This window comes from Mustelus asterias, chromosome 13, assembly GCF_964213995.1.
Source record: "Mustelus asterias chromosome 13, sMusAst1.hap1.1, whole genome shotgun sequence".
Lineage (NCBI taxonomy): Eukaryota > Metazoa > Chordata > Chondrichthyes > Carcharhiniformes > Triakidae > Mustelus > Mustelus asterias.
In genome coordinates this window covers 81,675,053-81,702,592 of record NC_135813.1, presented here as the reverse complement: position 1 = coordinate 81,702,592, position 27,540 = coordinate 81,675,053, and the positions used below count along the sequence as shown (strand labels likewise).

General features: G+C 40.2%; 1 protein-coding gene across 1 annotated transcript; it reads right to left on the bottom strand.

Moving 5' to 3' along the window:
• Positions 1-121: 121 nt before the first annotated feature.
• On the bottom strand, positions 122-27,540 carry piwil1 (piwi-like RNA-mediated gene silencing 1). Its single transcript, XM_078227664.1, has 20 exons — positions 27,432-27,540; positions 25,456-25,564; positions 24,551-24,679; positions 21,747-21,961; positions 20,646-20,767; positions 19,916-19,996; positions 16,471-16,668; positions 16,109-16,220; positions 15,722-15,845; positions 14,002-14,119; positions 13,180-13,294; positions 11,889-12,076; positions 9,917-9,989; positions 8,715-8,915; positions 6,790-6,893; positions 5,653-5,723; positions 3,262-3,412; positions 3,059-3,184; positions 2,802-2,949; positions 122-2,031 (listed from the first exon to the last, which is right to left on the bottom strand). The coding sequence occupies exons 1-20, from the start codon at positions 27,510-27,512 to the stop codon at positions 1,915-1,917; spliced, it is 2,583 nt and encodes an 860-aa protein (XP_078083790.1). The 5' UTR covers positions 27,513-27,540; the 3' UTR covers positions 122-1,914.

Sequence of the window (27,540 nt, the reverse complement as noted above, 5' to 3'; positions counted from 1 at the left end):
CCTATCCATAATCCCAAATCTATAATGTTAGCTGCTTCACAGTAGGCGAAGGATACTGTCCCTTTGGCTGCAATTTGAATATATGTCAGAAAGAAAACAACATGGAGCAACAAAAGTGTTTATGCTTAAAGTTTATTTATTAATGTCACAAGTAGGTTTACATTCACACTGCAATGAAGTTACTGTGAAAATCCCCTAGTCACCACACTGCGGCGCCTGTTCGGGTACACAGAGGGAGAATTTAGCATGACCAATTCACCTAACCTACACTTCTTTCAGACTGTGGGAGGAAACCGGAGCACCCGGAGGAAACCTTCGCAGACACGGGAAGAATGTGCGGACTCCACACAGACAGTGACCCAAGCCAGGAATCGAACTCAGGTCCCTGGCACTGAGAGGCAGCAGTGCTAACCACTGTGTCACCAGCTTCCAGTTCAACCTTGTAAAAAAAAAAGTTGGCTGATCGGGGAGAAGGGCACTGCTCTCTTTACTGTCCAGATTAGACTATCGAGTCTATATACCCTTGCTCTGATCAGAACCATCAGCTTCAGCAGCCCAATAGTGGGGAAACTGAAATTATCCCCAGGTCCTCCTACATATGATCAGGCGAGTGTAAGGCCACTTTCAGCTACAACATTTCATGATCAAATATCCTGCCAATGTTCACCATCCAGAATCACAAAAAGCCACAGGTGTGAAATCGGAGGAGCCCAGGTGGCTGTGGAATGTACTGAAAGGATCATGAAGTATATTATGGGGAAAACTGCAGTTTATCCTGAGCAGTAAAATGGTAAAAGTTACAGCAAGTGAGCTAACTAATTGTGCAGAGACACAAATCTTTAGTTGGAAAGAATGCTAGTAGTAAAGAGCATTAAAATAAATGGGTGTGTTCTATTCATGGAGTAGTGTATATAAAACACTGAATTTATACAAGGCATTAGTTACCCCACAATAGGTATTGATTGTAGTGTGGGGCACTTAGGAGATGAAGGTGGTACACCAGATCAGTACTAAGAATGGGTCAGAATCCTGGAACTCCCTAGCTAACAGCAGTTTAAGACACACTTTATGGGCAATAAATGCCAGCCCAGGGATGCCCACATCCAGTGAACGAATAAAAAAAGGAATGTGCTATCATAGCTATAAAGACAAATTTACAAACTGAGCTCTCCTCAAATGGAACTCCGAGCTCTCTCAAATTGAAAGACTTGAACAACATTTGTCTCAAATGTCCCAAAACAATGAACCCTTTAACTAGCTTACAAAATGAAAATGAATAAAATTTAAAAACTAGTTAAGGGCATAGGGTCAAACATAAAAAGGACAACATGGATGAATATTTTTGCAGAAAAAAGATATAGATGCAGGTCAAATGCCATCTCCCCTCTATAAAATTCAATAAGTTGGAACTTGAGGGTAATTAGAAGATTGAATGAAGTGACTAGGTGGAATATGGAATGGGTAGACATTGGAAAAAGAAAATAAGGATACTGGGAAAAGGGATTATAGAGCAGACAGCTCCAATCAAAATAATATCAGAAGCACATTGGACTTGGTGCACAATAATTTCTGACTCAAGGTTGCTTTAATTTGGAGCTTCAACTGTTTTTCTTGTAAATATAAAGATTGCTGCAGGGATGGGGGCAGGGAATCTGATTGAAAGACTGGAGCAACATTTGTCTCAAATTCTGTAGTTGCAGAAACATAAGATATTTAGAAAGTTGCAAGAGTGTGCGCAAAAATCAATATCCAGATGGAACAAATATACAAATAGGTCTGGTTTTCCATTCAAATACACGTGTTTAAGCATTTGAAAATTTTTCTGGCCTAGAAAATATATCCTTGGTAAATGCCATATTCTATAAAGTTGCTTTAAGCAGTAATCATGACAGGAAACATAATGGCTCATCATGTTCACAGGTAATAAAGTCGGTCTGCCAATGCTAGACTGGGCTCTCGATGAATACTCTGCCCCACCAAAAATGCTAATTTGTGGGCATACTGGCAGGGGGCTGGCACACGGATGACACCCTACACAAAGAAACAAAACACGATCAGTTTATTTACAAAGACTTCATGCATTTGCAAGCACAAAACTCCAGGTTAAATTCAGCGTTTAAATATACTGATTTTGCTTTCTGGGTGAAATAGTCATTTCTTTCTGAACTGCAACATAATATCCCCCCCCCCCCCCTCTTCAATTAACCATCTGAAGCAAGAGCAAATCATTCACTGTTTCTTTAAGGCAAAGCAGAAATATAATAAACCTCTGAAACCACTGCACAATAAAAATCTCAAATATGACATTGTGCCCTAAATTAAGAAAAGGGATTCATTCAGCCAAGGTTCACCATCATGCCAATGTTTTGGCCTCCACTCCACCTAGGATGAACAACCTTAATTTACATTTTATTCAATTGTCAATTACATCCTCTGGTTCAACTCTCCTGAATTAGTTTAATATGAATATAATTTAACATCCATACATTGAGTTTGATGATGAAACTCCCCCCTCCCCATTCGCTTTTGCACTTCAAGTTTGTTGCCCTTCCCAATACATATATATTCTCAACAAATGTCAAGCTCCACATACTAAAAATAATTCAAGACTGTCAGGCTTCAACTTTATTTGCAGCAACTGCCCCCAAGTGATTAAATGCAAGTTCTCACTAGCTTCAGAAGCCTGGCAGCTGATGGTAATCGAACAACATTTTTAAGGTAGGGTTACTTTAAAACATTGGAACATTCAAGCATGCAGCCTGGTTATCTTTAGTAAAGAAAAGCGAGATCATTTCACTCACCGGCCAATTGTAATACATGTGGCACAACTTGTAGGTTAGCCGCTGCATGTAATCTGGTTTCAAGTTGCTGCTGTCATACACTACATTATAGTGCGTTGGTGTAACTGTACCAACTTTCACTGACTGGCTGACTATATAGAAGTCATACCTGATTTAAAAAAACATACGTTTACAAGTCTGATTTTTATTCGCAACAACTGATCAACTAAAACCCTTTAAGCTAAAATGATGCTTGAACCTTAAAAGCTGCGCTTTACCATTCTGGTCTTGTGACATCTGTATCAATGACTGTGCCAGGAGGTGGGTTCTGTAATCTTCCACCAGATTGCGAAAAAAACCTTGCATTGACACGCTTCTTTACAACAATCACCGATAGCTTTGGACTGAAAAATAAACATTTACTATGTGCCAATAATAACTTCTCATACTGGTTAGGTGTTTGAAAATTTCCATAACTCACTTGTAGTCAGGCAGATATTTCAAACAATCTAGCAGTTGTGGAACCTCATAATTTACCACTGTATTGAGTTGCCCATCACCAACTCCATCACGGTACACAATGATACGACCAGGTAGACACTTATTGTACGCATGCCATGTCTTCAAAGCAGCTGAGGAAATCAAAATGCAGCAAAGCAAATTCAACAAAAAAAAATTAATAGAAAACATCCTTTACGATAACTAAATGCACATCTATTAACCTTATCCTTTTACCATCAATTAGCTCAAAACTGATTAATCTTTAAAACTTCCACATTTGCCTACTAGTAAATACAGAAATTTCCATTCAGGTGATCTTCAAGCTTGTCTAATGGTCAATTTAGATAATTTGCAGGTTATTGATGCAAGGTTAAAGATTCTTACGTGCCCAGATTGGTTTTGTTATTTTAGATCCTGCTTTCTCATTTTTTTCTTATTCTTTCATGGGATGCAACCGTCCCTGACAAAGATATATATTGCCCTTCAGGTGGTGGTGGTGAGCTGAGCTGCCGCCTTGAACTGCTGCAGTCCATGTGGTGTGGGAACACCCAGAGTGCTGAGAGAGGGAATTCCAGGATTTTAACTACGCAACAGTGAAGGAACAATATATTTCCAAGTTAGGATGGTGCGTGGTTTGGAGAGGAATTTGCAAGCGGTGGTGTTCCTTATTCTCTCGTGGTGATAAAGGTCGCAGGTTTGGAGGGTGCTGTTGAAAGCGCCTTGATGCATTGCTGCAATGCATCTGACTCACATTGCTGCTACTGTAGGCCGATGGAAAAAGTGAAAGCTCAAGTGGCTGCTTTGTCCTGGATGGCATTGAACTTCTTGAGTGTTGTTAGAAAAACACTCATCCACACAAGTATTCCATCACACTCTTGGATGGTGAACAGGCTTTATTTGGAATCATGAGGTAAGTTATTCACCACAGAACTCCCAGACCCTTGACAAGCTCACAGAATTGTCTATGTAGTATCCAGAGCTTCCTGCCGTTTCTTGATATCACGAGGAGTGAATCAAATTGGCTGAAGACTGACAGCTATGATGCTGGGGACCTCAGGAAGCGGCTGAGATGGATCATCCACTCAGCACCTCTGGCTGAAGGTTGTAAATGCTTCAGTCTTTTTTTTGCACTGACGGCTGGGCTTCCCCACTGAAGATGAGGACGTTTATGGAGCCTTCTCCAGTTAGTTTTAATTGTCCACCATGCTTCACAGCTGGATGTAGCAAGACTGCAAAGTTTGGATCTGATCTGTTGATCGTGGGATCACTTAGATCTGTCTACCACATGCTGCTTATGCCAATTGGCATTCATGTAGTCCTGGGTTGTAGCTTCACCAGGTTGATATCTTCTCATTTTTAAGGTATGCCTTAATGACAAGTGCACTACATGCACTTGTCATTCTTCAGCAGCACCTCACACACTGGCCCAGATTATGAAGTCATCAGTGAAGAAACAGCACTCTCCACAAACATGGGAGAAAGTTGCCCAGAAGGATCTTGTGATCTGTGACACAAACCTTGCCTCTATGGTCACCAAGGGACTTACTTCCCTGTCATCAGAGTAAGCAGTCACAATATATTTAGTATTCTCAGACAACAAGTCAGGAAGACAAAAAACCCACTATCCCTTCACTTTAATTCTTTGTTATATAGATGACAAAATAATAATTGATCACCATGGAACCCAGGTAGAAAAATATCAGAATTTTAAAAACTGGAATTTATGGAGAAATTTAACATTAAACACAAAAGTCCATTTGTTGAATTGCAAATGTACAGACTCCATAAGTTGCTGTCAATTTCAGAGAAGTAATGATGGCCACTGACCATATCACTATTACTATCAATAATAAATGAACAAACTCTGGCCATACAACCCTCGAAGCAAACTGTCTGCACTTTGTAGCTCTCATTCCCGAGTTGATTTCAGCATTGTGACTCCCAAAAGTTATTAATTGAGCCCATCAAGCCCGTAGGGATGTGCCTTGCAAGTGACATCAAAGGGTTATCAGAGGGGATTTCTCCCTCTTCAGTTGTCGTAACTTCAGCAGCAGAGCTATTCCTGGGAGGAACTGGTGGATAATCCCACAACTGCTGCACCATACAAGCAGGATGAAAAAAATGGGACTTTTGTCAAATTGCAATCACATTTCAAGCTCAGCTTCTTGACTTTGAGTCAACATTTTCTGGTGGTTGTTACTCAAATACTAACTGGTCAAAAATTTTGAAATGCATACCATTAAAATTTGCAACATTAAGAAATTTGTATATAATTTCAATGCATCTAGGGATTTATCATGAACGTGTTTAACACAAACCTCTATTCCAATTCGCATACTTCTGGCTCTCACCAATTTTGACATAAACCTACCCTGTAAGCAAACTTTTAATCCATCCACAAGTTCTTGTCCACGCTCTTGCAAGATACAGCGAGAAAACCACCTAGTCAAAGATAAAGTTAAGTTTACAGTATAATGCTTCACACAGATTTCACCCAGTCTACCAAGATTATACCCACATCTTTATAAATATTTGAAAAGCAAATATTAGAACATCTCAAAATTATAAAACACCCAGAGTCTTCAAGAGTACAAAAAACAAATATTCAAATTAAACCTCAGCTGCATTATCCTTCACTAACTCCTACTAACCCAGCACTTCCACAATTCTAGAGACCTTTCTAGCTTTTAAATGTGGGCAACTCAGTGACAAGTTCAATCTAACCAAGTTAAATTTACTCGAGTAGAAAACCCTGCTCAATGCAGGAAAACAGAACAAAAATCCATCAACATTTCTGCAACTTCATAACATTTAAAATTTTGATCACTGCACCATCTACAATTTGTAGTTAGGTTGGTTCCACAGAAATTGGTGAAATCCTACAAAGAACAATCTTGCGCTGTCAAGATAATTTGCTGAAAAATCAGACATGTTTGAGTCAAAGACCTCTGCGCTGTCCTTATAAAACTTGAACACCAGACAAAAATGCCACTAGATTGTTTAAGTACAGACTGCTTACAAGATCCAGTCTTCAGGACTCTGCTTATTTAGAAGCAGGTTCTCACAAAATTAACTTCAGGGCACTGAGCATAAGCTCCTTTTATCTGAAAGGATCAGAATAGATGAAGGTGTACTTTGGAACTGCACTGCGCCGAGTGTTATTACTCGCAAATGATATTAAGCATCCAATAATTAGCCAAGCAGTTTTTAAATCGGAAAGTTGGGGTGGAGGTGAAAGCAGAAAATACATGGTGAGATAAAGAAACAAATTCTGAAAAAATCCTTTTCCCTGGAGATCTGAACTCTGTGGCAGATGAATACCTTCAAGCTTCTCTCGGTTCACCAAGAACGAATTAACTCCTTTTCAAAAGCAATATTTTACAAGCTCCTGAAAACGTGGAAACCTAATTTAATTTCAACCTAAAGATTAGGGACAAACTGTCAAGTTTCATATGGAGAGAAATGTTTGATGCATCTTAATTACAGCATCATGACGATCGGTGCTTACCTTGTTACTGATTGATTAAGACTGGCTACAAATCCTGCAATAGACTTTCTCCCTGCAGCATTGTCATGGTAACAATCTATCCCAACCACCATGAGCTGTTTGAGCTGCAAAAACATTCATCAAGTTAAAAAGCCAGCAAAGATGCAATAAAGTCAGAATCAACTGCTCATGCCAGATCTTCCCAAATTCTCAAGGGAATTCATTTCACTCTGGTTCAGTATCAAAACTGGCCTTCCTGATTCAGCGCAACCACTTTGCTTTGCACTATTAGTGAGAGCTCATTTTATTTTGCACACTGTTGGGGTACGGATCAGAAACCCCAAGATATATTATGAAGCCAGACTAGATCCCAACAATTTTCGATTTTAGCATTATAGAGGATGGGATGTTTCACTCCAGACACAATTCTACTGACAAACCAGGGAGCTTTCATCAAAACAAACACCACAGTTTAATTAGAACAAATTAATTAGCTTAACTTTTAACAACTAAACATAACTTAAACACGACAAGATACAATTCTTAACTGCTAACCTATCGGCACTAGCTCCAATTCAGCAAATGTTCCCTTATAGACTTAAGCCTCTCTTTAAAATTGGTTCACAAAGCACAGGCATACTTGGCTTAGGTCAACAGTCCTGGAACTTTCAGAACACCTCTGGAGAGACACACTGCATTCTTCAGGCAGCCACTATTTATATTTTTAAAGTGTAACTATTTCCTGCAAGCTTTGCTCCTCTCATTAAGCACATGACTCTGTCTGTGAGTCAACCTGATCAAAACTCTACTCTGAAACCCCAGGGGGAACCAAAGTAAACACAAATACATTAGGTCTGCTTAAACAAACATTCCATTTCTAAAATGGGTACTTATCCTGCTCTCTCAGCTAGGTTTCCTAGACAAATTGTCACTTTACAAAGCAGCTGAATTTTAAACATACCCCTTACAAGAAACAAAGAAAATTACAGCACAGGAACAGGCCCTTTGACCCTCCAAGCCTGCACAGACCATGCTGCCCGACTGAACTAAAGCCCCCTACCCTTCCAGGGACCATATCCCTCTATTCCCATCCTATTCATGTATTTGTCCAGACGCCCCTTAAAACTCACCATCATCTCTGCTTCCACTACCTCCCCCTGCAGCGAGTTCCAGGCACCTACCACTGTGTAAAAAAACCTGTCTCGTACATCTCCTTTAAACCTTGCCTCTCGCACCTTAAACCTGTGCCCCTAGTAATTGACTCTTCCACCCTGGGAAAAAGCTTCTGACTATCCACTCTGTCCATGCCTCTCATAATCTTGTAGACTTTTATCAATTCGCCCTTCAACCTCCGTTATTCCAGTGAGAACAAACCAAGTTTCTCCAACCTCTCCTCATAGCTAATGCCCTCCTCCATACCAGGCAACATCCTGGTAAATCTTTTCTATACCCTCTCCAAAGCCTCCACATCTTTCTGGTAGTGTGGCGACCAGAACTGAACACTATATTTCAAGTGCTGCCTAAGGTTCTATAAAGCTGCAACATGACTTGCCAATTTTTAAACTCAATGCCCCGGCTGATGAAGGCAAGTATGCCTTATGCCTTCTTGATCATCTTCTTCACCTGTGTTGCCACTTTCAGTGACCTGTGTACCCGTACACCCAGATCCCTCTGCCTATCAATACTCAACGGTTCTGCCATTTACTGTACAAGATATAAATATATTTCTTGATGGCACAGCATCATCACAACACTGTATTGCTGGTTTGTTGGCTGTTTGAATCCACAGAAGAGGGACTGAGACAGCTCTGCAGCAGTCTCTTCTGTTGCAATATAGCAAACAATACTTCAATATTTAAGGCTGTATTCTCTCCTGGTAATTAATTAAAAAAGCAACTTCTAAATAAATTTTACATGTGGATTTTCATTCAAGTACAAATACTTACTGGTATTTCAACACTCCACAGTTCACCACCCATTTTACAATTGATTTGTAAGGCAATTTTTGTAGCAATAGCCATCAATGTCTGTGGTTTGCTCAGGGTGCGGGCGACGACACACTGACTTGGAGTAGGGCATTCAACACACAAGTATTTCTTGATTGTATCATATTTGTCTTTGCGGTTAGATGGAAGGACACAAACAACCTGAAGGGATGAAAGTTAGTTTGAGCACAGAATTGCCACTTCAATGCAGTTTATTTTTCTTCATGAAAGTCTATCACTGCAATTGATATTGTGCAAATAGCGACTCAAAAGTACTTCCATCTCATCCAATCTCCTCAATTTTATGAATTCCTTCCCATTAATAATACCATTTGAAGGCTTGCCTGGAGAAGCCACTAACCAAGTTACTGACACAAACAATTGGGAGCTTCCTGCTTTTGCCAACTAACTTCTTTTAACAAAACCCTTCCGAACATAAAACTACAGAATCCCTACAGTGCAGGACCCATCGTCTCTGCACTGACTCTCCGAAACAGCATCTTATCCAGGCCCCCCCCCCCCCCTCCCACTTATCCCCATAACCCCACACATTTACCATGGCTAATCCACTTAACCGACACATCTTTGGACTGTGGGAGGAAACCGGAGCACCTGGAGAAAACCCACGTAGACACGGGCAGAACATGTGAATGCCACACAGCACCAAAGGCTGGAATCAAACCCAGTGAGGCAGCAGTGATAACCACTGTGCCACCGCTATTAGGACTCATCCAAACCTTCATCAGCTAACCTCATCAAGAGCCTCCATTGCTCTGATAACTAAATTATCTGATAACTAAAGCTTTGACATACATTAGGGAATCCTTTTGGCACCTGTGCCATGTAATTCCTGAAGTACAATACCTGAACCACAGCCCAATCAACGATGTGGATAGGTTTAGCATTTGCTGCTGGTTATGTATTTAATATTTTTATTCACAAACTAAGATTAGAAACATAATTCTTCTGTGCTTTATCAATTTGTCCCTCCGCTCCTCCACTTTTTAAAAAAGTACGGATTTTGGATTTTTTACCTTTCCAAAAAGAATTACCTGGCTCCAAAAGGAATAACTTCTGTTCTGCCATTTTACCTCACACATGCAAAATTGCAAATTGAAATGTAACACTGGAAAAAAAATTCTCCAATGAATATGCCCCCTTACAATTCTTGTAGACTGAGTAACGTTAGATTGCAATGCTTTCAAGAATGCCTCACTTCGATCTTCCACCTCAATCCTGCAACAGAAATGCTCATTTTAGAACAGCAATAAAAACTAGAGGTTTTTTTTTGACAGTGAAGTGACCAGATCAAATTGGTAATTTATAGCATAATCCCATCAAATACAGCCACACCAAATGGTCATGGCTGGAATCTACCCACAGAAAATTTTCTCCATCTACATCAATGCCCCAAAAAAATAGTTGACAGTTCAAAATAGACAGAACTGCAAGTATTCCACAAGATTCAATTTAGCAATAAGGAAAAATGCTAGAAATTCTCAGCAGGTCAAGCAACATCTGTGGAAAGGAACAGTTAATATTTCAGGTTAATTTCTCTGACCGTTGCACCCACCCAAGTGAAATATATTCCATCATGCTCCTGACTTGCAGATGTTAAGTCAAGTGAACTATTCACCACAAAATATCTAGTCTTTGAACTGGTGATATAACCATGGCATTTATGGGACTGTTTGGGTCAAGTTTCTGATCCCCAGGATCTTGATGGTAGGAAATTAGTGATGGGTGATGCCATTAAACATCAAGAGGTTAGACTCACTCTGGTTGGAGATTGTCACTGTCAGACGCTTGTGGCACAAATGCTACTTGCTATTTGCCAATTCAAGCCTGGATCTTGTACAGGGCTTGCAGCCCATGGTCAAGAACAGTTATTACCTGAGGAACTGCCAATGCAGCAGACATCAATGAGGGAAAAAAAAATTGGACAGAGTATAAAATGACCCTCTCCATCTCTCCAAAGAGCTCGGAGCTCTTTGTTCACAGATGATATTAAGGATGAGTGACCCCTGATCATCTTGCTACTCGTCAGCTTTCTCCAAGGAGCATCTGATTGAAGCCCTTTTGTTTCATGACAAACTTCCACACACTGACTGCAGGATGTTCATCTTTCGTCACTGGAGTAGGGAATCGGTGTTGGGCCCATGGTTTACAGGACAGTCGCTGTCAATTCACTCCATGTTACTAAATTATGCAATTTTCCCAATACTTGAAATCAGGGACTGGGGACCACTTCATTCTGACTCAGTCTTGTGAATGAAGGGATTGAGAAAACAATTACAATAGGGCTGGATCTGGATTTTCCATTAGAGAAACCAGAAATCACAGCCCATCTCAATGTGTTTACAACTTGAAACTGTTTGACACAAATTCAACTTTTGTCCACATTTCAGTTTTTCTCAATGCCACAACATATACAGTTTTGAAATGGAAGTCAAGTGTACTTTAAATACAGAAATATTAATATCTCAATTTGACTTGCTAGAATGTGAAGGCGGCATTAAAAGACATGGATTTTCCAAATTTCCTCTTCTTGGGACCTCATTTCCTGGTGTGAAATGTCCTCTGGTTCACAGCACATATTACAATGCAGAACAGGACATTTTATTTTCTATTTTATTGCCAGTATAGGTAAAGATTTTTACTTGTATATATTCCTTTCAGATGGCGTCTTACTAAAACACTCGTAACCAACACACACAATTATGCTCCCATATTCACAAAGGGAACTGACTGGACACAAAGGAACAATTTCCACTGAGTGGGAACCTAGGAGTGGGGAGAAAACGGATTATAGCCAGGCCTTCTGGGAACGTAATTAGGTAACACATTTACAGACACAGGTAACAGGAGTTCATAACGTCTAAGCAAATAGCTGTTGATGATAGCTTTAAAATTAACAGGAGATTTCCTTTGACCAAAACAGAGGGATATGGGGCAAAGGCAAATACATAGGTCACAGATCAACTACAATGTCATTGAATAGGCAATAGACTCAACGGTCTAAATAGCCCAATTCTGTTCCTATGTTCCTAAAAGCATCTGATGTGCATTACCTAATACAATTAAGATTAACAGTGCAATAAGTGTGAATTATACCTCGTACTGTTGAATACTCACATTAATGGCTTCTCCATCCTAATGCCCATGGCATTTACCACTTTGCCTAGAGTTTGGAAAAGGCTCCTAGCTACATCTGCATTCCTTCGCGTAAAAACCAACACCCAATTCTCCAGTGGTATAGGATTAATCAGGAAAGCACCTCTGGTTTCTCTGGACCACTCTGCTGCTTGAGGATTATAGTCAAACTGAAAAGCAATGGGACCCATGCATCGCAAATTTAGTCAAAGCATAACGTACAATTGAACATAGACACACATTTTTTTGCAAAGAATACCTATTCAAGATCTTAAGTCTTACACCTTCATACTGAAGAAAAACATTAGTATACAACAGCTTTCGAAAGCATAGCAAGAAATCAGAGGCTTCACTTTCACATGTGCTAAGTTATACAATTATCAATGAAACAATTCAGTTCACTAACTCATATCTACCCAGGCAATGTACTCTGATGCTTACGTTAGCAGTGCTGTTATTTCTTTGTGTGAATAGAAGGCTATTTTCAAAGCATAGAAACTAGAGTCAAGAATTTTGTGTACCACTTTATCATTTTCCCAGTCACTAACAGCCACGTGGAAATGCATTTATAAAACTCTAGCCTTAACTGGAACAGCTCCCACAGTAGTTTAAGAATTGAATGCATACTCGATTAGGAAACATGTTAATTTTTGGGAAGAGGACTGGCACTAATTGAATAACTCTAAGATCTGGCACGGATGAGCCAAATGGACAACTTCTGTGCTGTGAATTTGTACGATGGTAAAGGTCTGAGGATTACAGAACCAAATTGGAATTGTGATCAGGCATGCTTTAGCTGAACAGCAAACCCGAGGAGCTGAATCTTGTTCCTTTGTTCCAAAGTTGAAGTAATGCTAATGTAAATCCAAATTTCTGCAAGCCTGCCACTTTCTTAGCAAGACTTCCTGCCTACAATACAATAAGTACTATTATATTCATTATCTTGCATCTATTGTACTTACATTTCATTACAATAACCTACTGCATATCTAGCCTTAAATAGTATTGTTGGCCAATGGCTGAAAGTAGCAAGTTGCCACTTGACTGTACATGTTGATCAAGGTTCTGATGGTATCCTCACACTAGACGTGCTTTAAAGTTGGATCAACTCAATGTTATAAAGTAGATTCAAGAGTCATCTGACTAATGGAACTTAGCAACAACTTTGCACATAGATTTAAATACTATTTATAACCATTCACAATCCGGTTGAGTTTTCAAAATGGTTTAAATTAAGACAAGATTGCTACTCCATTTTACATTCGCACTTTACCATTTTTCCACCTTGGTGGATCTTCTCTGAAGGCACAACTCGGCCAGACAGCGAATGCAATTTGTTTTCAAACTGGAGACCCCAATCAGAGAGTTCCTTCTGTACGTTATCATCCCTGTTTTCAAAAATAAAAAGTTTTAAAATTTATTTGTAACCTAATAATTAAGTTTAAAATCTCTTTTCTGCATTGACAGTATCTAGAAGAAATTCTATTACACTAGCTTGAACAATAAAAAGAGTTCAGTTCATAAGTGAGTTTATCCAAATGTGCTGTCACCAAGCTACTTGCACAAGAGAGCCAGAACTGCCATATATATATATTCAAAGGGAAAGTAGATTAACACAAAGAAATAGTAGGTTATGCTGACAGTTAGATGAAGAAAGGTGGAAGCAGATTCACGTGGAGTACAAATGCTAGCATTGAACAGTTTCGCCAAATGGCCTTTTAACACGCTGTACATTCTATGTAAATTGATTAAATTAAACAAATTAATTTTGTACTCTTAATTGTTAGTATCCAAATTTCAGATGTAAGTTACATTATAAATTCTTAGTGGAAGCAGGTTCAGATTCCAGGCCCGGTGCTGACTTGGACCAACTCTGAGGCTAAGGAAACATTCAAATTAAAGTGAGAGTTAATCTACTAATCCAAGCAATCAACACACAAGCAGAAAATACAGAATTAAAACAATGAACAGAACTGTATTGAGTCTATTGAAAGAACCTACTTTAAGTTACAATAAGCTACATTACAAAATTGTGTTTTTCATTTTTCTGAAGGGCCAAGGATTTTTCCAACTTTCATTTCATTCAAGAACATACTTTTGGATGTAGTCCATGAAGCGCCACAGCCGTTGTTCTCTCTGCTCTGGTGATAGCCTCGTGTGTGCAGACAGGTCCCTCATAACATTGAAATCAGAACGTATTTTATCGGTCATACCTATAAATTACAAAGGAAGACTTGCATTTATGTAATGCCTTTCACAGCCACAAAGCATTTTACTAAACCAATTTAATGTTTATTTGAAGTGAAGTCATGTAATTTGTGCACAGCAAACTCCCACAAACAGCAATGTGAAAATGACCAGAGCAGCTGTTTTGTGATGCTGATTGGAGGATAAGGCACCCCCTACTCTTCAATAGGATCTTTTACCTTCACCCTTAGCAGGCTGATGAGGCCGGTTTAGTGCCTTGTCTGAAAGATGGTACCAACAGTACAGCACTCCCTCAGTACTGCACTGATTATTTTGTGCTCAAACCCTGTAGTGGGACTTACCAGAACCTTGTGATGAGAGGGGCAGGTGCTACCATTGAGCTGTTGAAGCTGATGTTATTAAAAGCAAAATTCAGCTTGGCTAAAGAATAAGACACAATGAAAACAGAAAAAAAATATTTTCTTTGAAAATTTAAACTTCTAAAATTAATTTTTCAGGGTTTGAAGAAACATTGATGCAGAGCTACAAATGTGTTCCCATCATGGTACAGCATCTTGGTCAGAAAATCACAAGCTGCAGAAACATTCTTCCCCCTCTGCTGTGCCTTCTATTGTTAGCTTTAGCAAAGAGCTGATAGGCACTTTGATGCCTTGACTTAAAGAACCTCATCTCTTCTAGATTTGTAGCTGTGGTGAGTTCTAGTGTCAACTGGTTCTGGCAGAGCCAAAACAGAGGGTCAGCAAGATTCCACATAATGACATTATTGAGGATTCCTTCCATGACTTGATTAGGAGACTGATAGAGCAGTAGTTGATCAAATTAAATTTGTCCTACTTTTGTAGATTTGGCATTCTAGAATAATTCTGCACACAGTCAAGTTGATGCAGTTAAGATAGCAGCATTGGAGCATCCTGGCTACAGGGACAGGTAGGTTTGATGTACAAATCCTCTTCGCCAGCCAAGATGCTGTCCTAACTCAGTGTTTTTGCTGAATCAAGTGCACTCAACTGCTTTTTAATGTCAAAAGGAGTGAACCCAACCAAGGGCATGTGAGGCTTGAGGAGGATGAGACATGTTTTTATGAAGACTCATGCATATAGTTTTGCCTCTTGCAGTCACACGTTGTGCTCCACATGGATTGAAGAGAGGAGCTATCAGTGCAGATCACCTATCCATGCCAACACACATCTTCTGTACAGATCAAAGATTCACTGATCAAACAGCAGCTCCTTGGAGCAACTTCCTTCAATCCAGAACAACCTTACTGCAAATCATTATTGAAGAATCACCAGTGCATGCTAAATTGTGTGTGTACTAAATGATAGCCAATTTAGAACTTTAAAAAAAAATTGTTTAAAGATTTCCTCCCAGTAGTTGGCTGGAGTGCAAAATGGGACAAAATCTCAGACAGGAAGATCATAGGTACACATCTCATCAGTACATCCAGAAAAGATCAAAAGACATGATTCAACGACCACTTGACAGTAGCAAAATACTTCACCATGCCTCTCTACATGTACAAAATCCAGTCTATAATGATATTCATACCTACAAGTTATACACTCGGCATAATTATTCAAATTTGACACCTTTTAATCTCCTGTTACCTGTAAGATAGCACAGCTCTGGAATAAGGCAGATGGGTCCAATACTCGTACCCCCAGGTCCTTGCCGTTTGGGCTGACTAATGAGCACTGGCTGGTTTAGGTCAGTGATGTCTGTACTATATTGCTGTGAAGGGAAAAAATAGGTATAGCTCAAATCTTCCTATCCCACATCACAAGAACCAGTTTACCAACATACTATCGAGTAACAAAAATCAAAACTGCTGGGAAATCTCAGCAGGTCTGACAACATCTGTGGACAGAGAACGGAGCCAACGTTTTGAGCCTGATTGACTGTATGTCAGAACTCAATTTTTGCAGTAAAATTACACAGGAAATCAGAAACATTATAACTTCTTACTGAAGATCAATGACAGCATGCAGTTATACCTTCTTGTAGTAATCAATGTAGCTAATCTGAGATCCATCTGCCTTCTTAAAGGTGTTTCGCGGATTCTGAACCCAATCAACATCATCGATTCGGTAAGTCTTGTTATTATACCTAGATGATACCATGATGAATGAATTAATCTATAAATGAACACATCCTAAAAATGCAAGTTATGGAATAAAACCTAATTTAAACAGAAGGAAGAATCAACATCTCACATTCACCGCAAGACCGAGATTTAGAGTAAAGCTCCTTCTCATGCTCTTCAATACAAGTTCCTTTTGAATGCGAGGTCTACCATTAGACATTCCCTTTTTCTATACGGAAGCCATGAAGCAACCCACACTTCTTCAGATCTTACCTGGTAAGAACTATTACTCCGACTAGCTCCTTAGAGCAGGCCTCTTGAAACCGATGTTCACCAAACTGCTCATACAGCTGATACATGACGTCAAGTGCAGTTTCGCTACGCAGAATCTTGTGACTGACATCTGCACATAACATTACACTACTCTCATACTGTAGAATTGAAGTGGTATACCCGGGCCAGACCATGATCCTGTCATGGGGGAAAATATCACAATGTTAGTGTCGAGGCGGGGAACAGTGGTATTATCAATGGAGTAGTAAAAGTCCAGGCTAATGCACTGGGGACACTGGTTCAAATCCATCATGACATTGGTGGAATTTAAATTCAACTAACAAATCTGGAATTGAAAGCTGATCTAATAATGACCACAAAACCATTGTAATTTGTTATAAAAACTTAAAAGGTTCATGGAATATCCTTTAGAAGTAAATCCATCATTTTTACTTGGTCTCACCTACATGACTCCAGACACAGCTATGTGACTCTAAATGCTATCTGGAATGGCCCAGCAAAGATCAAATGGCTACAAAGTCAATAAGGAATGAAAGCACATGAACCACCCTGCATTGATCCAAGCACCGGAAACAACAATGTCAAACTCAGCAAGTCTTCATTACTAACATCTGTGCCAAAACTGCAAGCATTGCCCAATACACTGGTCGAGCAACAGCCTGACAGTCACACTCAAGGAATCATACAATGTCCCAGAAACCACCATCACCATTCCTGGTTATGTTCTGCCCCACTGACAGGACAGACTCACCAGAGGTGGCAGCACGATGGCATACAGTCAGAAGCAATTGGTCCTGAGAGTCGTCAACATCAATTCTGGACGCCATGATGCCTCATGGCATCAGGTAAAACATGGACAAGGAAACTTATGTTGGTTACCACATCTAATATCCTCCATCATGTTACGTAGCATTACCAATGTTCTAAATGGGAGAGATTTCAAATGGATCTAGCAACTCAGAATTGGGCATCCATGAGGCACAGTGGGCCATGAGCAGCAACAGCACTGTATTTATCCACAATCTGTAACCTCATGCTCTAGCAAGTCCCCCACTCACATTGCTATCAAGCCAGGGATCAAACCTAGTTCAATGGAAAGTGCAGGAGGGCATGGCAGGAGCAACACCAGGCATACCTAAAAATGAGCTGTCAACCTATGAAGCTGCAACACAACTACTTGATTGCCAAAGAGCAGAAACAGCATGCGATAGACAGAGCTAAACGATCCCACAACCAATGGATCAGATCTAAACTCTGCAGTCATGCCACATACAGCGAATGGTGGATAATTACAACAATTCACTGGAGGAGGCTCCACAAATATCCCCATTCTCAATAATGGGGGAGCCCAGAATATCAGTGCAAAAGGCAAGGAAGTATTTACAGCCATCAGCAGCCAGAAGTGCCAATTGGATGATCCATCAGCCTCCTCCTGAGGTCACCATCATCACAGATGCCAGATTTCAGCCACTTCAATTCCACGTGATATCAAGAAATGCTGAAGGCACTGGATACTGCAAAAGCCCCCGACAATATTCCAACAATAGTACTGAACAGAACTTGCCAAGTCCCTAGCCAAGCTGTTCCAGTATAGCCATAACACTGGCATCTAACCCATAGTGTGGAAAATTACCCAGTTATGTCCTGTCCACAATAAGCAGGGCAAATCCAACCTGGCCAATTACCATTCCATTGGTCTTCGATTGATCACCAGCAGAATGATAGAAAGTGTCATCGACAGTGTGATTGAGCAGCACTTACTCAGCAATAACTGGGGCTGCACGGTGGCACAGTGGTTAGTATTGCTGCCTCAGTGCCAGGGACCTGGGTTCAATTCCCAGCTTGGGTCATTGTTTGTTTGCATGTTCTCTGTGTCTGCATGGGTTTCCTCCGGGTGCCTCCCACAGTCTGAACGATGTGGTTAGGTGAATTGGCCATGCTAAATTCTCCCTCAGTGTACCCAAACAGGCGCCAGTGTGGTGACTTGGGGATTTTCACAGTAACTTCATTGCAGTGTGAATGTAAGCCTACTTGTGGCTTTAAAAATAACCTGCTCATCGATGCTCAGTTTGGGTCCTTCCGGGGCCACGCAGCTCTTGATCTCATTACAGCTTTGGTCCAAACATGAACAAAATAGCTGAACTCCAGAGGTGAACTGTGTGTCTCTGACCTTGACATAAAGGTAGCACTTGATCAGGTTGGACATCAAGGAGCCCAAGCAAAATTGAAGTAAATGGAAATCAGGGGAAACTCTCCACTGGTTGGAGTCATACCAAGTACAAAGCATTCCCTTTGACAAACAATGGCATCACCATCACTGAATTCCCCACTATCGACATCTTGGGGGCTATCATTGACCAGAAACTGAACTGGACCAGCCGTATAAATACTCCGGCCAAAGGACCAAGTCAGAGGCTGGGAATTCTATATTGCATAACTCACCACCCCAAAGCCTGCCCACCATCTACATGGCACAAGTCTGGAGTGCGACAGAATGCTCAACTCTTGTCTGGATGAGTGCAGCTCATAACAACAAAAAGGCACTCAACACCATCTAGGACAAAACAGCCCACTTGATTGGCATCTCATCCATCACCTTAAGCATTCACTCCCTCCATCACTAACGCACAGTGGCAGCAGTGTGTATCATCTATAAGATGTACAGCAACAACTCACCAAGACTCCTCAGACAGCACCTTCCAAACGTGTGATCTCTACCACTTAGAAGGACAAGGGCAACAGATGCATGGAAACACCACCACCACTACCTGCAAGTTCCCCTTCAAGCCACACACCATCCTGCCTTGGAAATATATTACCATTATTTCACTCACTGGATTAAAATCCTGGAACTCCCTAATAGCACTGAGGGTGCACCTACACCATATGGACTGCGGCGGTTCAAGAAGGAAGCTCACCAGCACCTTCTCAAGGACAATTAGAGATAGACAATACCCAGTGACACGCACATTTGATAAACTAATGTAACAGTTTACATCTTCCACAGTTTTAAATTTTCTTACAGTTTATGCATACTTAAAATTTTATTATAGAACCCATAATAAAAATTTCACAACCAAGTACAATTCATGGCAATTTGCTCAATAACAAATTCCCATGACAACATCTAAAGTAACAATAGATAACTTTTTAAGAGAGTAATTCTACCCTGCTGCCAATTTAGCCACCTATGTGAAGGTATATTTACAATTTGACAAGCCATGATAATATGGATACAAGTGGAAATAAAAGGACAAGTAGTATTTTAGAATGACTGAATTATGCTGCATAACCTAGTCCAGTTATCTTCTGACATCTAACACTACTATTCCTGAAGACTACACTTAATCTTGACTCACCAGATACAAGGAAGATTCACCAGCTCAATCAAATCAAGTGTTAGCATTTGTAACTCGTCACCTACCGGTGCTGTGGAATCATAATGGGATCCTGAGGGTTGTAATAATTTCGGCCAATTTGCTGCAAGGACATCATCTTTAAAAGTCTGCAAAAAAATTAAACTTCTGAATTTCTGTCAAGGAATTGGAAGTGATTTTAAAAATGTGACATTTCCAATCAGGTCTATTTAACATGGCAGAGAAAAAGAATTGTTGCTAAATTAGCCCAACTGCAAGTTTTTACTCAATTTCAGTTTCTTTACTGAGGCAACACCATTCGTGAAATGTTAACAGATAGAACATTTAAATCTCAGAATTACAATCAAAAATGTCAGGATCAACTCAGCATATCTGAAATGTTTCCTTGATCGGTCAGATGTCTGACCAGCAGTGAACTCACCAGAAATTCTGTCCTGGAAATAGATTCTTGCAAGTAGGAATATCTTTTGCACAAAATGTGCATGTTACACACAAGGACATTTCTTTCAATCCTACGCTTTCTCTAGTACCTGGGGCACATGACTCTCCAAGCTGTACTTGTCTGACTTAAAATAGTGCATCCAAATAACAAATTTTTAATCTAATAGGAAGGAGGTTCACATCGAATGGAGTGTCATGATTAGACAGTATTGATTAGCTCAGAGAATCAGAATTTACAAAATAGGTAGCTATCCTACCCAGCTTGCCTGCACTACTTCAACCGCTGGGACTAATTATTCATGTCCCCACAATCCTTAAAAGTTTCCAATCACCCACCTTCTGAACACAATGTTGTAAAACTGAAGGCACGTTGGAGAAGTCGGAGGCAATTCATTGGTCAAGGTAACTGTTACCTTCACATTCTGGCCATCACGTGTCTGGCTGAGTAGTTCAGTGACCTTGCAATTAAAAAAAGGTCATTTTATTAAAACTCAACTGTTTCACATAGTTACACCTGAAATAATCCCTGTTTTAGATGAAATTCAAGAGTTTCATTAAAAAAAACACCATTTGAGACCACAACCCAATCATGTTCTTATTGAATAGTGCAGCAGGCTTGAAGGGTTGAATGGCCTCCTCCTAAATTCCTATGTCTAATGTCAACCTACTCATGAAAGGTTAAGACTAATTTGGATACAGCAGGTAAATTTCATCTCTTCGCCTAGGCTTAAATCCAGCTCTGCTGATCGAATGCAGGTCTTTGGGAATTGTTAGCATGTTCAAGTGCTGCATTAAGCTATTTTTTTTTAAAAAGGTTCTCCCCACTGCCCACCCATTCTTTAAGCAGTTTAAATGAGTCTAGTTCTATAACAGCCCAGGACAGAACTCAGGCCCAAACAAACTGACAAACACTTCTGTCTACATTATCTGGTGTTACTGCTTCAAAGTTATTGGGTGGAATTTTCCCGTCCCGCCTGCCACAGGAACCGTAGGAGGCGGGGATGAATCATGAAAAGGTCTGTTGACCTCGGGCAGGATTTTCCAGTCTTGGGGCAAGAAAATCCCACCCATGATCTGGAATGTTAAGAGGATTCAGTTGTGACCTTCAAAGGAAGTTTGATATATACCTGAAAGGAAAATTCTGCAGGACAAGGAAAACAGAACTAAATGGTTGGTGTTCTAAAGAGTCAGTACAGGCAAAATGGGCTGAATTGCCTGTTACTGCATTGAGAGATTCTATAAGTACGCTGAAAGCTGGGAAACGAGGAGTTATCAACAAATTCCTCAATATTACAACCAACAGCGAGAAATCTGAATTCTAAAAAAAGCTCATTGCATTATGCTTTTCTTTTCATTCCACCACAATACCAAGCTCCTTTTTCTTTGAAGACAAATTATTACATTCCCAATAGTGTCATAAAAGGATTTAGAACTTACTTTATTTTCCAGTTTTCCAGGCAGGAATAAGATCGAACCATCAAAAACACGAGTTGTACCAAGAATTTTGTCATGCATAAACAAGAGTGCAGTACGCAGACGCCTCGATTCCATCTGAGGGTTATAATCCACATGGTATTGATACAGAGCCCATTGGGGTCGTGAATTTAGGCGAATATAGTTTGTTATCAGACGTATTAGACTTCCAGAAACACCTGAAAATACAAAAGACTAATGAATTCCTGCACTACGACAGCGACACTTATAGAATCCCTACAGTGCAGAAGGTGGCCATTCGGCCCATTGAGTCTGCACCAACCACAATCCCACCCAAGCCCTATCCCCATAACCCCATGTATTTACCCTAGCTAGTCCCCAACACCAAGGAAAATTTAGCATGGCCAATGAACCGAACCAGCACGCCTTCCGTCTATGGGACGAAACCAGAGCACCCGGGGAACCCACGGAGAGAAGGGGAGAACGTGCAGACTCCGCACAGACAGTGACCCAAATCAAACTCGGGCCCCTGGCGCAGTGCTAACCAATGTGGCACCGTGCCGCCCCACTCCAGAAGTGCTTCATTGCCAAATTGCATTAGGACAACCCGAGATCATGAAGGCCACAATATAAACTGAAGTCCTGCTTATTTTATGACATGTGTTTACCTAAACTACAGAACTTAGAATATGGAGAGAACCCATGTAATTATTTTACAATAGAAAAAGAGTACAAATCAGACATTTAGCAGTCACTTGCGTTATTATTCAAAGATAAAAGCAAATTATTGCAGATGCAGGAATCTAAAACAGAAACAGAAAATGCTGGAAAATCTCAGTAAGTCGCATCAGCTCTGTTCTTTCTCTCCACAGATGCTTTCAGACTTGCTGAGATTTTCCAGCATATTTTATTTTTGTTACTGTTCTAAGAGATCCTAAGGATCATAAATACTAGTGGATGACAGAGGCTGAACATTATCTTCCAAAATTCAGTGGAATGGAAAATTGTTTGAATACTAGAGGATAGGAAAAGTTACCCCTCCAAGGAGATTAATGGCAAACAGCACAGCACATAGGAATTCAAGAGCAAAATGCTGCATGGACAAGACTTGGCTAGAGGGCAGATTATAGATGAACAGAAATTTGGCAGGATGCAGCAAGCTGTGTTGCAGAGGGCTTTGTTGGGATTTCTCTGATTTAACCATATACGAGTAAAAAATCTGAATTTAGAACCTGAGGTTGGCTATTAAAATATTCTGATGTATAGGTTTGTAGATGGCTATAGAACAGGATTAGATTTAGTTGACAGTGTTGAAAAACAAGCGATATTTCTTGGAATTGGAAAATAATACATCTTAAACAACAAAATGCAGTAAATGTGCTGTGATTTGCAGAAATATGGAGTTTTTAAAGAAGTAGTGGGCGTGAGAGTAGATAAAAGCCATAAAAGGGCACACAAATCCTAGACACTATATCAAGAGGTGTAGAGAATAAAAGCAAAAAGGCAATTTCAAATGCAGACAGCTTGGATCATAATTGGAAGTTCTCTGTAACATTGGGTAGCCAAAGAGTACAAAAGTTCTAAGGGGCTAAATATTGAAATCATCTCCACTTGTCAAAACTAGATGATCACAAAATGACCAAAGATGAGAAAAGTCTTTACAATGAGAATGGTCACTGACTGGAAATTTTCTGCCCCAGACCATTACATTAAAAAGAGAGCAAGATAAAGCTTGGTGGTCTAGAGCACACTTTCTACAAGTTTCCTTATTGTTTTTAGTTTTAAAATTTATTCGTTACTCACAAGTAAGGCTTACATTAACACTGCAATTAAATGACTGTGAAATTCCCCTAGTCGCCGCAATCCGGCACCTGTTCGGGTCAATGCACCCAACCAACACGTCTTTCAGAATGTGGGAGGAAACCGGAGCACCCGGAGGAAACCCACACAGACACAGAGAGAAAGTGCAAACCCCACACAGTCGGGAATGGAACCCGGGTCCCTGGCGCTGTGAAGCAGCAGTGCCAACCAATGTGCCACCGTGCTGCCCCACCTCTCCAATTCAATCTCAATACTAGCTTCTAAAAAAAAGTATGAAACAATCAAATCCACTACATCTACCTGGTGGTGTAATTTCACCTCCAAGTGGAAAAAGCCTTATTGTTTTTAGTCAGATCATAACAGATGCTCATTTATCCGCAGAAAATGATACCCATGCCATGGGTGCAACTGCAGATATGTCCAATCATTAAGATTTGGAGGTAATCGGGAGTCTAATGCTGGGTGTTAACCAGCTAATAAATTACACTTATCTAATGGTTCCACCAATACATAATGATTCTGGGTCACACTGCTGATCTTGGGAGTCAATTCACAATAGCATCATCAGTACAATACCAACTGCTTTGTTGTTGTACCAAAAATCCAAGTATGAGACAATTACACTTTTGTATTACCGCAAAAGTCATGCCAGAAACCGTGGTTAGTGCTGATCTGAGCTTGTGGTTTTTTTCAAAAGCCTAGTTTCTGACAATGCCAATATACTAAAGAAAACACAATAAAATGAGCAAACTAGAGAAAATGAAATGGATCAAGTAGAAGTGAAATGAGAGAAAACAAAAACCTATTAAAATTATTTTCCAGACACGTCTAGAACACTCAATTTCATCAATTGCTCGGTGAGATAAATGGAATAGAAGATAAAGCTCTGAATACTAACATATGATCTCAAGATTTGACTACAAAAAGTAATCATCAGTACAAGCAACCTCAAATAAAACTCTGAACTACTCCTCACCGGACTTTACCTGTTTTGGACTCCTTGACATGCTCCATTGCCTTTCTAGTGTTAACTCCAAGATCATGGAAATCTCGCCGCCGACCTCCTCTTTCTGCCAATGACATCTCTTTAAATCCAGCGGATATCACCTCAACGACTGCCACATTTACAAGAAACAAGAATAAATTATGCAATGTAAAATCCAGTGCAGTGGAGTTGTATTTATTTTGCTAGTCTCAAGAAATGACAACAAGGTCCTATCATGTCTAGCTTCCATTTGCATTGAGTGCTGTTCAATAAATTAAACCTTCATAGCTGCACACATTATAGCCAAAAGGCAGAATATTAATTTAATGCAATCACATATATGCTCCAGAAATAACAAGAACACGCGCAAAATTCTTATAAGTATTTTTTAAATGATGATAGAGTGTGGCCTACTTTACTCAAAATGGGAAAGCCAGTTAAAGGAAATACAGTGTTTGATGAAAAATCTCATGCAACATGCAATTTAGCAGCTTTGTAAGTTAGCAGTTTTGTAATTTAGCAGTTTTACTTACTATGCAAGAGCTAAGGCTACGAATATTTAATTTCTGGAACAAAAAAGTCTGAAGAACACCAATTTCATCAGTGGATAATGTTTTAGTTGAGACGATCCAGAATTGAATGAGCTATGTCACGAGAGGGCTTAATGAAAACACTGAAATCAACCCGAAACCTTCCAGCAAGCTTCTCAGATGTGGATTCATCACCATGATGGCATGCACATGACTTCAGGTTTGACCAACTGTGACACATCTTAACAAAAATCTTTGCTCACAAGATAATGCCCCTATTTTCCCTCCATTCATATAAATACTTGTTCAATTATTTAAATAAGTTCAAGTTTTTTGCTCAAGACCAATAATGACATACATTTTAATCAAGCCTCACCATCTTTGCGTCCCACTGCTCCAGAGGGCCCTCTTTGTCGACCACGTCCAAGTAGTTCAGGTTCCCCTGCAGTGACAGGTCTTGCGGGAGCAGGTACTGGAGCAGGTGCCTACATTTCAAAGTATAAGATAGTGCTACATTTATTTCTGAAGCAATTAACCTTTTTAGTCATAGTAATCTCGATGCTGCCTTCAATATATGTGGATGATTGAAATCAGTTTAGGTTCACGTAGGAAAAATATTGGCCTGAATTTTCACCGAGTCGGATTGACTCAGGAGCCCTTTGAAAAATGGTCGGCAGGTCCTGATTCTAGGATTCGCAACCCCATTCCTGGGTTGTGCAATTCCTGGAGTGAAAGGATCTTGAGCTTCCTGAGAGAAGCCCACATCCAGCACTCCCAACCTGGCCGGTTCCATTGCAGAGATAGGGTTATCTTCTTTCATGCAATTTTAATAAAGTCGGGTCAGGTTTTTACTAGAATTGAGACTCTCAATTGCTTCGAGGAGTCATGAACCCTAATGCACATGAGGGGAGCGTTTGAAAGGAAAATTCAAAATGACCCATTTGTGCTCCCAATGCCAGGCTCTACCCTTCCACCCATCACTGCATACCCCTCATGCCCCCTATGCCAAGCTCTGCCCAGGTCCAGAACCTTTCATTCTCACATTCTATGAAGTATCACCTAAAAGTTAGGATTACTTTGTTCTTATATCATGGCTAGACTTGATTTTGAGAAACAGAAGTGTTCATGAGGAAACAAGTACATGAGGGTCAGAGTTTTGAGGGGAAAATAAGAGTGATCCTAGACACATTCTATTGGCCAGAGGAATAGTGGACAAAACAAAAAGCCATGATCAAAAAGCACAAATATACAATTCTACTGGGGGAGAAACAAGCTTTTTTAAAAATTAAAATAAATCATCAAGCAACAAGAATACAGCTATAAAATGGGGGACATCAGGGGGGAGGCAGTGGCGTAGTGGCATTGTCGCTGGATTAGTAATCCAGAAACCCAGGGTAATGCTCTGAGGACCTGGGTTTGAATCCCACCCCGGTAGATGTCAAAAATTGAATTCAATAAAAATCTGGAATTAAATGTTTAATGACCACCATGAGAGCACTGTCTATTGTTGTAAAAACCCATCTGGTTCACTGATGTCCCTCAGGGAGGAAATCTGCCGCCCTTACCTGGTCTGGCCTACCTGTGATTCCAGACCCAGAGCAACGTGATTGACTCTTAAAATGCCCTCAGGGATGGGCAATAAACATTGGCCCAGCCAGCGACATCCACATCCCATGAACAAATAAAAACCTTCCTACCAAGCTAGTTATTGACTATTGGTGAAAGCTACTTTTAGAGAATCTCCACTTTGTAAAACAGCATTAGTGTCACTGAAAAACACTTGGGAAAAGTTACAGCTTGTTGAATGAGGTGCAAGTGAGATTTTAATGATGTGCTAACATTGTATTTCTGCTGCACTACCGCTCTGACCTTCAGATATCCTACCTTAATTCAAAGTTTGTCTCTAACTTTATTTCACTCTCTATAAAACAACTTTCTGGGCATAATCGGTGGCTTTTACTTCCTGGGTTGCTGTGTGAGAATTCTTTAATATTTAGCCTGCGTGATGACATCAGCCAGAGATACTCCATAACAGAACAAAACACCAGCAAAGTGGAGGTCCACACCACAGATATCACTGATCTTTGCTAATTTCCTGAGGTGGTGAGTGCTGTCACTTTGCTGCCCATGGCAAAATCCAGACCATAACTTCTGGTGCTCATGGCAAGTGCTACAAATTATTTTTTTATATTTTTTCAGATTGGTTTTCACCTGATAACAAATGACAACTGCCCGTGAATAGTTCTACTATATGCAAATTAACACTTTACTCCAAAACTGATTTAAACTGTATAAGTCAATGTGAACTACAGAAGCATCTAAAACACGTGTTTAAACAGCAAAGTTACTTACCAGCCTTGGAGCAAGAGGCTGGGCACTTACTTCAGGGACACGGGCCCTCCCTCGAGCCCGGGAACGGGCTCTTCCACTCATTTTTTTTATAAATTTAGCTTCATACAAC

What these genes read in the sequence shown, in the direction of transcription:
- piwil1 (XM_078227664.1), bottom strand. Translation starts at nt 27,512, where the DNA reads ATGAGTGGAAGAGCCCGTTCCCGGGCTCGAGGGAGGGCCCGTGTCCCT. An exon ending in CTGGAAAACTGGAAAATAAA is followed by an intron (nt 20,768 to 21,746) that starts GTAAGTTCTAAA and finishes TTTAATTGCAAG; the next exon opens with GTCACTGAACTACTCAGCCA. An exon ending in TGTGGAGTGTTGAAATACCA is followed by an intron (nt 6,894 to 8,714) that starts GTAAGTATTTGT and finishes ATGTTTTTGCAG; the next exon opens with CTCAAACAGCTCATGGTGGT.